The 12,958-nt window shown below is 36.6% G+C and overlaps 1 protein-coding gene across 1 annotated transcript in view; it reads right to left on the reverse strand.

The window, feature by feature from the left end:
* Window positions 1-1,136: 1,136 nt before the first annotated feature.
* The window catches only part of tnfrsf21 (tumor necrosis factor receptor superfamily, member 21), a 48,144-nt gene continuing 36,322 nt past the window's right edge, over window positions 1,137-12,958 (reverse strand). The window contains exons 5-6 of the mRNA XM_088403544.1: window positions 6,933-7,173; window positions 1,137-3,613 (exon numbers count right to left, since the gene is read on the reverse strand). Coding sequence (XP_088259670.1) covers window positions 3,384-3,613; window positions 6,933-7,173 — 471 coding nt within the window. The 3' untranslated portion in view covers window positions 1,137-3,383. The remainder of the gene's footprint in view (window positions 3,614-6,932; window positions 7,174-12,958) is intronic.

Below are 12,958 nucleotides of genomic sequence, written 5' to 3' on the forward strand. Positions count from 1 at the left end.
ATTGCTTATGGAAGTTTGCCCGTAAAAACACCTTTATGATTCATCTCAAACGGAATACCGTGATCTAAATACCATAAAGAACTCCTGGCGAGCATTGTGGAGAGATGAGGAGACTGTTTGAATCGTTTGAATCTACCAGGATTCTCTTCTTCAGTTCTAGAGTAGTGTTGTTTGTATGCTGTAGAGTCTATTTACTGCCACCTAGAGTATGGAAGAATGTCATCTGACTGCAGGGGAAAGTCGCTCAGAATATAAAGTTCTGCAAAACGCGTGTCGGAGCATGAACCAATCTAAACTTTTGCTGCAGGCTTATTTTCGCCGTAGTGAATTTCAGTGCAACGCAAATGCTGAAAAAAAAAAAACATTTCATTACACAATGGGGGGGGGGGGGGCATGAGGAAGTAAGTAAGGAATTTCACAATGGGGGAGTTTTTTTTGCACATTGCAGGTTTTGCTGTAGAGTTTTACTGTAGGTAGCAACACGTTCAGTGTGTACCTACCTACTACACAAAGACGGCTGGAATGATCACATTCTGTCGGTTTTATTGTGGGTTTAAATTTGGTAGTTTCAGTTATAGGTTCTCTGGGTTTCCCCCGCGTCTGTCATCATTGTGATTTGCCTCACCTGTTATCCGTGTGTTCCAGCCTATAGTTTCTGCCAGTTTTCCCCTACCCCTTGTTGTTTCCCAGGTGTCTCGCGTCTCCTAATTAGTTCTGCTTGTATTTAAGTTCCAATGTTTTGCTTTGTCCTTTGTCGGGTCATTGTACGTCTTCCCCTTCCCTTGTTGCCTCCTGCCCCTCGTATCCCCCCAGTAAAGTTTGTGTTTAGCCTCTTTGGTTGTACTGTACTTTGTATTTTTTGGATTCCTTCTCTCCCAGCCTATGTTTAATATTAAACCAACATCTTTTGAACGAATCCGCGCCGTACTCCTGCAAATTATTGGTTCCACCTCTCCCACGTCCAGCACCTCCTCACGCCTCCATGCTCAACCGTGACAGGAATACTGTAGGCTCCACTCGTGACAGGATAAAGACCATTTTGGATGGTATATAGACAAAAAAAAAATCTCATTTATTATTAAAAATAAAATAAACATTTCCTTCGGGCACTGTGACATGAGAAACAACATGCAGTGTTATGACAAAAATTGAGATTTTATTGATTGTGTTTTAAGTTACAAAGTAAACACTATGGTTATATTTGTGAATATTAGGTCATCTACTCAAGCAACCACCTCCATCTTTTTTGTTGCAACTTTGGGAAAACAACAGGCAGGTCTTTAAATATTTGTTTCTCATTTCAGAAAAATCCCAGAAAAAGTGCAGTGGCTCTCAACATTTTTTTCAGCATCTTGGGATGATAGACCATTTGACATCTGTTTTATTTCTGACTTGTCTGATGGAAAAATGTGTCACTAAAGCAACAGCATACAAAGTTTTGCAAAGCATTCACTATAATGCAATGTAGAAATAAACTGATTCATGTTCCATTTAATTTGCTCTTAATTTGAAAAAAGGACTGAGGTTATTTTAAAGTACATTTAAAGAGAACCATAGTGCATGATGTCCTTTTTTGAATCAAAAGTCATACGTAGACATACTGTAAGTAGTTCAAGTAGAATGTGGAGTATGCATATCTTGTATTCCAGCACATACGGTAATTGTCATTCCAAGCTGGGAGAAATACACAAAATGACCATAAAAAATGAATGTCAATAAAATGTTGCTTAAAAAACAACAACATAAAAAACAATCATAAAAAGTCAATCTTTTGCGACTAATGTTTTATAATAAAAGAAAGGGTAAAAATAGAAAATGCATGGACATAGATGATTGCACTGGGTAGCGCCTGCATTTTTTTTCTCATGCATTCCAATATGCAGGTGGAAGAAAGCACAACTAGAGCATAAATAAATGCTCTACCTAAGTCGGTACTAGTTTGACCAACCCTTTGATAATGCCATATACAATACCAATCAAAATACCATTTTGGCCCATTTTGAGATTGCAACTAATTCTATGAATTCACATAATACATATTCTAGGCAGATGGAGAAAAAAATATTTGCTATGAACAACTATAACTCAATTGCTGCCAGCGAGATGTATAGTTGTCAGTGGCAATGAATTAGTTAATTTGTGTCTTAGTCTAAAACATTCGGTTTAGAAAAACAAAAACAAAATATTGATGAGTAACAAAGGGAATGACTCATACTTGGGTTAAATTGACCCAAGCTTTTTTCCCCCACATAGCATTATTTTGCACAAACAATACAAATTGGGTCAGATACACTCCATGTAGTGGTTGGCCCCTTTTTGAATTGTATTGTTTTGTCCCCCGCCACCCAAAATAATGTTTTAAAATTATTTTTATGATTTTAAATGTATTTATATTATACGAATAGAATAATATAATATATGTACATTATATCAATATAATAAAAAATTAAATTGGCCAAAGTAGCAGTCAATCTCTTTTTGACCAATAATGTCTTTTTGAACCCATCTTTTGTCATAAACACCAAAAAGGGTTTCCAACGTAGTCATCATAACCATGTAAAAACTACCAGAGTCTCCAAACCGAATAGAGTCAAGAGAAGGATTACGAGTTGACCAGAGTTACTTAGCGCAACATTGGCAATTTTAGCTTTGGATTCAGCACGGCCAGCGAGGGAAAAAGTTGATCTGCACTAATTCAGGCACAAATGCAGAGGAATAAACAACACCTTTGTTAATACATTGCTAAAGGTATACTGTGTGTTTAATTGTTAAAGAGCCTCTTACAAAAGAAAAAAAAAGAACACAGCAATACCAGTGTAATGATTTGTTTGAAACTAAAGCTTATTTGGATTTGTATCCCTTTTTCGGGGGCGGATTTGCTGTAAGACCAGAATCCAGGAAATACAGCATTTCCCATGAAAATTGCTCGTTTTAGATAAAGAAAGTGCATTGTATTTTCAATTAATTCCAACATAATGTCACGATCCCACAAAAGCAAAAACTTATCAAAGTTACTTATGATTTTGAAACAAAACTAGGAGATGGATAGTAGCGACACGTTTGAGTTATAATGCAATATGGATGTTTGCTACATTGTCAAACTCAGGCTGTACTGTTTTTAGTACATTTGGTAGGGATACACCAATATTGACTTAGACCCTGTTATCATGATGGATGAATGAATAACAAAAAACACACAATACGAGAAAGAAGATGAGTAAAGGTCAAACTTATCAAAAGAAGCTAATGAAGTCATTTACAGCCATCTGCAAAAACTTATGATGATGGGTCAGTGTGTGAAATCCAACTTGTGCTCTATTTCAATGGTACCAACTTTACTGTGCACATATTTTATGGCATCTTCTGTGTGTTTACTCCTTTGCCTACAAAAGGTCAGGTAGGTGGCTGTAGACCGAGTCGAGGAGCGTCTGGCTGGCCTCCTGACTTTTGACTCCGGCAATCTCAAAAAGCCGGTCCAGCTTGTCCTCGGCGGCAGAGATTTCCTCGATGACGTGCAGCTCCTCGGGGTTCAGGATGTGCAGCATGTCGTCAAAGATGGGTTGCAGGTCGCACGGATCAAGACGCACTTGCCGAAGCACTGTGTCTTTCTTCTCTGTGGGTTGGAAAACAAAACTGACTTCTCACTGATGAATATATACTTGTATCATCTCAATCACAATATACAGAGTGTTCCAAAATGGTTGACCCCATTCTAAATGCCCATATCTCGGAAACTACTTGATGGATCTTAATGAAACTAGATAACTTTATTTTGAAGGTCATGAGTTTTATTGGTTAAATTTACAATGAAAAGTACAATTATTTGTAGGTTCTATGACAGATTTTCATAAATGTTCAATACGAGCGCCGCCTGTGACTGCATACTGCTCCACTGTCTCTGCTGATGTTGATGGCCGTCCTGGTGATTTACGTATGCATAAGCAGTCCTTTCCTTGAAATTTGTGGTGCCATGTCCGAATTTGTTTTGTAGTTGGTGCCTTCTTTGTAAAATTTGTGAAGAAGGCACGCTGCACTGTCTTCGAGACTGAGTCCAAGCATACCCTGACAAACAAAATGCATTTTCTTTTGAAGTGAACGGCATTTCTTAATTTGATTCCAAAGAAAATTATTGGCCTACGAAATGCCGTCAAACATTTTGGAACACACGCTGAGTGTGAGTGTGTGTGTGTGTGTGTGTGTGTGTTTATATATATATATATATATATATATATATATATATATATATATATATATATATATATATATATTGTGAACTGCGAAAAATATGTGCCTATGTGTATGTATATGTGTATATAAATAAATAAATAAATATATATATATATATATAATATATATATATATACACATATATTTATATACACATATACATACACATAGGCACATATTTTTCGCAGTTCACAATTCATTGTTTAAATGTACTAATAATAACCACAAGAGGGCGGTCATAATCCATTTTCGAGAAGCCTTGTCCTCATTCAAGGGTCACAACCCGGTAAACTCGAACCTATCCAGGGTGAATTTGGATTCGAAGCAGCGTAGATTGGGTTTATAGCCAATAAATCATAAGACACATATTGACAAAAAAGCCTCCATGTTGACTTTTGTCTGTTCACTGTGTCTTAGCAAGACAGCAAAGTTAGAAGCGTCCCAACACATGAAACATCATTGGAAAGACCTGGATGACAGGGACTAAGTAGGGTAGCTGGAAAGAGTTGAAAGATAGAAACCAAAAACAAATGAAACAAACAAATGAATAGGCTCGGTCTCAAGAGGCTATGGACACTTTCAAGTCCTCAAGTAACTTATTCCGATGTTTTTGGAAAAGTTGAACTGAGAGCACTCACAATCCTGCTATTTATGTTTAATCAGAGTGCATCAAGCTTGCCATATATCACTGAGCGTCTAGACGCGTCTGATGCTACTGTTGAAATGTAAAAACTGCAAAGGTTACTGCTCTCCAGACTGAAAAAACATTTTATCTTCCCTGGGCCTCTGCAGGCACTATATACTGTAGATAGAGAAATACAGTAAACAACAACATCTCTCTCTCTCTCTCTCTCTCTCTCTCTCTCTCTCTCTCTATATATATATATATATATATATATATATATATATATATATATATATATATATATACAGTGGTACCTCGGTACTCGACCATAATCCGTTCTGAGGTGGTGGTCGAGCACCGATTTGTTCGAACACCGAAAGCAATTTTCCCATAAGAAATAATGGAAAGTATGTGTGCACAAGTAAATGTGCACAAGCAGTACATGATAAAGATAAAGATAAATAAAGCATTATAAACCATTTTGTATAATTTACTTACGTTTTGGAGAGTGGTTGATGGCATACAGGAATGGATGTGGAGAGGACGGGAGGGAGTTACTCCTTCCATGATGACGCTAGCTAACTGCGACGCGAGGTACACCGCGTTCATATTTTGCTATAATTTCCTTCTTCGGTTCAATAGTGGTCCTCATTGTTTTCCTCTTTGCCTTCCCCTTATCACTGTCTTTCTTTGGACCCATTATTAAGGGCTAGAGCAACACGAAAAAGTTTAAATCCGGGAAGAAATACTCGAACAAACGTCTTACTCCGCTGGCGGTCTGAGTTGAACTGGCGCTTACCCGCTGGCCGAGAAGTGCCGAGGAGCGCGTTCGGGTCGGCTCGGCTCGGCTCGGCTAGTCGAGCACCGAAAATCTGTTTGAGGTCCGATGCATTATCTACTTGAATTTTTTGGTCGAGCACCGATTTGGTCGAGTATAGAGGCGGTCGAGTACCGAGGTACCACTGTATATATATATATATATATATATATATATATATATATATATATATATATATATATATATATATATATATATATATATATATATCCTATGAAATACTGCAGAGTAAAGTAACAGTTCAAACTCAAAATCAATACATTGATCGCATCTTGTTCTGTCTCCCTTTGTTTAATGAATTGATTATTTTGGTGTATGTATATACACACACACACACACACACACACACACACACACAGATTTTTTTTTAATACTATATTTTTAAAACATTTTTTTAGCACAGCCATTGATTCACATCTTTTTCTCCTGGTGGCTTGCAAATTAATAAATAAATAAACAAAATAAATACATAAAAAAATAAAAATGCAGATAAGTGGCACTGGACTATCAGCCGCAGGGCCCAAATCAAGAGAAAAAAGTATTGGCTTAAAGTTCGAAAAATATGGTGTATGCATATATTTCACTGTGGAGTTTAAAAATGACATGATATACATCCTACAGATAGTAAAATGTTTGATTTGACTTCCGACTCAAGGCCCACATTTGATTTGAAAACAAATTTTTACGTTTACAACTGATTAATTCAAACTTTATAACTTGCATTATTATTGTTAGAGTTATCATTAAGAGACCAGATATATAGCAAGACTCTGAGTCACAAACAATCTTTTGCAAAAGAGTAAGACAGCACCAAGGTCTTCCGGTGTTCTAGGGCTCTCCTCTGTTTTATTCCAAAGATTTCAAAGAAGGCGGTAATGCCATATAAGGATTTTTTTTATGTGTGTGAGTGCGACTGTGTGTGTGTGTGTGCGTGTGTGTGTGCTTGTGTGTGTGCATACATGCCAATAAGTGTGCAAGCAATGTGTCTTTATGTGATTACACATATACATATATTCAATTATTCCATCAATAATGTATAATGTTCATCATGTACAGTATCAGTTGAGTATTTCGGGTATTGTCTGCCAAAAAATCAACTACCCAACTATGGAACAAGCAAAATTAATAACAAACTAACATGTTGGAGGAAAAACTGTGAAAGTTATGTTCCAGGAAGTGTTGATGATGTAAATGTTTGGCTGGGCTAGTTCACATTAATAATACCTCACGTTCCTCACTCACCTTTCGTGATGAACGAGCCATTCCTACTAAGAGCCGAGTCTTTGCTGGAGGTGGAGTCACAACGGAGCAGTGGTTCTGACTCGTCATGGAAGAAGCCTTTAGTTCGTTCCACCGGCGATTGCTCTACACCTGCAACACTCCCGCCGCTACCGCCTATGCTGCTGGGAGAATCCGGAGGCTTGTGAATGGGACTGAGGCTTTGGCTTACATTCATGGACGTCATCAGCTGGTTTATGTCAAACTGGAGAAAGACACACAACATGAGAAAGGTGAACCAAGGAAATTGGAATGTGTATTTGCAAGAAAATACAGTATGTTGTCATGATGCAGAAGAAAATTAGCAATGCGATTTATTATCGCTTGACTGATTATATTTGTCATCCGGGTAAATGTCATGTCATTAACATTCAATTTTTTCATATTTTCTATCACATTGGTGGTGGCTATATTACATTTGAACTAATGATAATGATAGATAGATAGATAGATAGATAGATAGATAGATAGATAGATAGATAGATAGATAGATAGATAGATAGATAGATAGATAGATAGATAGATAGATAGATAGATAGATAGATAGATAGATAGATGGATGATGGATGGATGGATGGATGGATGGATGGATGGATGGATGGATGGATGGATGGATAGATAGATAGATAGATAGATAGATAGATAGATAGATAGATAGATAGATAGATAGATAGATAGATAGATAGATAGATAGATAGATAGATAGACGGACAATGGATGATTGGATGGAAAGAAGGAAGGCAGATAGATAGATAGATAGATAGATAGATAGATAGATAGATAGATAGATAGATAGATAGATAGATAGATAGATAGATAGATAGATAGATAGATAGATAGATAGATGGATGGATGGATGGATGGATGGATGGATGGATGGATGGATGGATGGAAGGATGGACGGACGGACGGACGGACGGACGGACATCTTTTTTAGATGACATTTTTGATGTGAGATATCAACGGAAAAGCATACAAAAAACATAAGAAGGCTAAAATATTGCACATGACAAATTTTAATAAGCCAAACTAATGTCCCTTCTAAATGCTTGCAAAAGGGAGATAGAGAGGTACACAATGCAGTTGTCAAATTTAGCCCATGTTGGGCTCATTTACTGCCATTAAAATTTGGAAATATTTTTAATTTTGGACATTTTGAAAACCCAATGTTTTCTCATGGATTTCCCCCGATTTTTACATTAATCCTTTCAACGGCAAGTTGTGAATGGGGCAGAATATAAATTTTTGTGTTGACTACCCAAAACCATCGGGTGGTGCAAGAGGCCAATTTATGACATTTTAATCCTTTCAATGACTTCGATGATTGGCTTAGGCTGAACACCCATCATGCAAAAGTCTTCATAAGTCATAATACTGTAATTATGACATAATAAATATGATATAATAAATATTCCTATTTCAATTTCATAAATATTGTATATACATTTACAGCACACTTACTTTTGCTATTATCACATTTTTACATTTTTTGTAAAAATAAATAAATGAATAAAATACATGTATATATGTATGGATAGGGCTGATGCCACTGAACATTTTGAGGGGCCGAAAGTATATATGTAGTGCAGTAAAATAGCTTTTACCCACTAGGGAATAACACATTTCAAAATCACAAGGGAAAAGATGCTAGAGGTTTCATAAAACAATATCACAAGCACAATGTCTTTTTATGAGTTGCACACATCTAAATGTATTTAAAAGGTAGTTCCTGGTTAAAATACGCAAGTTTCCAATTTTTAAAAATGAGGATGAAACTGTCTAAATCAGAGAAAAACTGGAAAAAAAGCAAGACAAAAAACTTTTGGGGAAAGTAAAAATACTACAAAACAGAAGGAAGGACAAACATGAGGGAGGAGAAGGATAGAAATTGTTTATCATATGTGAGCTTAAAGCAAACAAGAAGTTGCTTTTCGGGGTCCAATGAGTCCGCCAGTAATTTAAATATGTTGACCTTTTTTCTACCCATTTATTTGATGCATACTGTCAGGAAAACTAGTCAAGCCTGTTTGTGCAATGCATTATAGTAACAAACCGCAAATGCGGTGAGAAGTCAGACTTAAATTGCTAGTGTGGTAATGACCTCATTTCGTCTCATAGTTCAAAATCTCACTTGTTAGAGAGGAAAAAGCAAAAAGACTTAAATAAGTGACTCGAGAAACAGGAATTCGTGTCCTGGAGACTGTAAGGGGATGACCACACGACGACCACAGAGTGACAGCGATAGCTATGACCCGACAAGAACTGAAAGGAAACAGGAAACTAAACACACAACAAACCGATCAGACAAAGATGAACACCTGGACAAGATACAATTGGTGCAGGTAACTGACTGTCTGACAAAGGAACAGGGTGACAAGGGCAGGTGGACACAATTGAATTAACAAGACACTGAGACAAGGAGACCAGAAAACATTTTTCATTAAAAAATTAATAAATTAATACACATGATAAAAACTTGCAAATAAATGTGTTCTTAACGACCAATAGTATGTTTTTAAATTTAAGTACATTATCACTTGTGTGTTTATGTATTCATATTTGTTAAAAAAATATATTTTAATCCAAATATTCAATTTTACAATAATATTCTCAATAGGATTTTCAAATGCCAAAACATTTGATAGCTGTAGCCGAACACACTAATAATCTAAAAGGAAAACACTAAACCCTTGCCTGCTGTCAATGAATAAAAGTACTCTTTTTCTTGGAATAATTTGAGTTGGATTCTTTGAGTGAATTAGATTTATTTGCTTCATGTTTATTTGTAGTACTTCACATTGTCCCAGGCACCCTGTTGTTTTATTAGAGCATAAGTGCTATTTCAGCTTTATTGTAGGCTAATGAGGGTATTCATAATTGGAATTGCTGCTGATTATGAGATCAGCGCAATTGCAATGACTAAGATGTGCCAACACAAAAACTTTGGTAAGAAGTAAAACAATTCCAGAAGGATGAGGAAGAACCACAATGGAAAATACTTGTAATTCTGCAACTACTAAAACAAACCCCTACATTTTTCATAGTATGAGTATATTTGAGGTTAATTTGTATTTGTTGGATACATTTACCTTAGTGCTGGAAATTACCAGAAGGTGGGCAACCTATTTTTTTTTTTGCTGGTCTGACATTCGTCAGAGCCCCGCCCCCTTTCCATCATTGTCGCTCCGTCATTTTTTTCAAGCCAGGCGAAATTGTCTGCCGATGTATTTTCGCCTTCCGTCAGCACTAGAGGGCGACATTTGACTTTTTTTCTGGTCCTCATCGCTAGTCTACTTCTGCACAGTATGCACTAATGACACTGCACTCACACTAATTCTGTTTGTCTGTTTTTGTACTTACACTTAAAGTTAACACCATGTCCATATTTATACAGTTACACTGCAACTGAAAGACAATACAGTAGTGTAACACGAAAACAAAATATTGCTGAGGTTGAATTTACCGAAAAACGTATTTAATTAAGAAATTAAAAAAGCCTCTATCTTGCATTTCCTGGCAGAGAGCCAATCAGACAAAGAATGCAAATTCTGCACCCATTGGTTACTTAAAAGAGTGACCGCCTTGCAGTGCAAATGCATCCCAGAATGCTCAAATAAAGCTCCGGTTAAGTCAGCCATGATATAGCTGAGAATGACAAATTCTAAATTGAGCCAACCCTGTTTATTCACTCTATTGACCATATTTACCCACTGCTTGGTGATACTGTTAATTGAATTTTGTCACATTGACTACAGGCTGAATGCAGTTTGTGCTGGAAAGCTGTATAGAAGATAAACACACAAGTCAGTTGAATTAAATTCCATTAAACAAAAATGGGTGTGTTGGGCCGACGGCCATATGACATATGTCTTTCTCGACAATTACGGGCAGTTACGACATTTTTAATTAGGCCTTTTTGGAGCTGTCTTGTCACTTGTCCGTCGGCAGCTGATTGACGGACAGCCCGTCAGTGCTGACATCATGCCCACCTCTGGAAATGACAATATGCAAGAAAGTGCCAAAAGATGTTGACGTTAAGGAAAGGACAGTAAAGTCAACTTTAACTAATCAATTATTTTAGTGAGCCTTGATTTTAGCAGTCACATAATTGCTCCCAAACACAGGTTAAGTCACTAACTCACTCCCTTTGTTGCAAAAGGATCCACAACCTGACTCTTCTTCCAATCACATTCAGACATTCGCTGATCACTCACATTACGACGCCTTTATGGTCTCACAGTCAGAACTTATAATCCTTGACTTATTCCTAACTATTGTTTTTTTCTAGCTTGTTTTTGTATGTATCTTAAATTTGATAAATAAATACAAACGACAAAGAGAAACATACAAGTTTCTGTCATGTCAAACTGAAATTAAATAGGAAAGGATGTAAGCAGCTGAAGAGAAGCTGGGTCAATATCAGCTGCCTGTTATGTAACATGTACATGATACAACATGTTCCCTGTGGATCATTATTAATTCCACAAATCGATCAATGAAATATTGAGTCCTCAATATCTATCCATCCATTCATTCATTTTCCATAGTTGCTTATCCTCACTAGGGTCGGGGCATGCTGGTGCCTATCCCAGTCATCTTCAGGCAGTAGGGAGGGGACACCCTGAACTGGTTGCCAGCCAATTGCAAGGCACACAGAAACAAACAAGCATTCACGCAACCAATCACACCTAAGAAAAAGAAAAAGAAAAAGAGTGTTTTTTTCCATATTGATAACTGGACATTCTAGTTCAACTGCATGGTAACTTTGAATATGTTTTAATGAGCAAACATGTACAAAGCCATATTCTATAAAGGTTTTAGCAAATACGATCATCAAAAAATGCCACCACGCAATTTTCTATCTGCCCATTCAACAGGTTCCTAAAACAACTGTTCAAGGTTTTTGGGGGCTGCAAGTTTTTTTCAGCAAACAGGAAGTGAAGGCTTACACCTGAGGTTGGTCATCCTATCTAAATCAAAATAAGTGAGAGCAGTTTATGACAGCCATGCACCACTGACATTTCGGAGCTATGCTGCTACTTTAAATGTACTTCGGAATCCTGTAATTCACAGATGTCAAACTCAAGGCACGGAGGCCATATCCGGCCCACCACATAATTTTATGTGGTCCGCCAACTGCTTATCATGACTTCAAGTTTCTGGCTAAAATGCAAAATTTTCAAGTTGTCTTCAACATTTACAAGTTTATTTTTATACCACTTTTAAACAGTTTTCAGCAGCCTCTGATTTTAAAATGTGTAAATGTGTGATGATCATACTTCAAATGTATTTGACTTCACAGTCATAACGGCCCTGTAATTGGTATATCACACATCAGCAAGTCTTCCTTGAGGAACATTTTGTAAAGTGCAGTAAAACTCAACAATAAATCATAAAAAAAAAAAAAAAACAAAGAATGTAGTGGTGGAAGATCATCCACTGATAATTACGAGGCGATGAAAGATTAAATAACCTACACTGGCTAAAAGAAAGGCTACGAGAGCAGAACAAAACCATGAACTATTAGCTCTGACCTTGGATATCAAAAAGGACAAAAGATTGTAGCCATGGTTGGATTTAGTGAGTACTACACCAGATGAAGACAAAAATGTTACAGCAAACCACACTGCTCGCTTGCTGTGCTTCTACCTCTCTTTTCACCAGTGTTGCACAAGTTACTTCAAAACTGTAATGTATTATTTATTAACTCATTACTCTTATTTCAAAGTATTTAGTTACATTGGTTACATTTCGTTACTGAATTTGAAAAGTACTGCATTACACTACTATTGCATTACATTTATATTACTCTCACAGCCATAACTGGCAATATGGATTTGTAAAAGGTTGGCTTAAGCCTAAAACCAGTACAAATCATTTCAGCTGTACTGTATTGTAAACCTTTAAAGGCAAGATACAAAATATATTTTTTTTGTATTTTAATCCCTTTATATCTTAGCTTCACAGCATAGTGTTAGAGACATATGTTT

Source organism: Hippichthys cyanospilos, chromosome 20 (assembly GCF_059441005.1).
Source record: "Hippichthys cyanospilos isolate Australia breed blue-spotted pipefish chromosome 20, RoL_Hcya_1.0, whole genome shotgun sequence".
Lineage (NCBI taxonomy): Eukaryota > Metazoa > Chordata > Actinopteri > Syngnathiformes > Syngnathidae > Hippichthys > Hippichthys cyanospilos.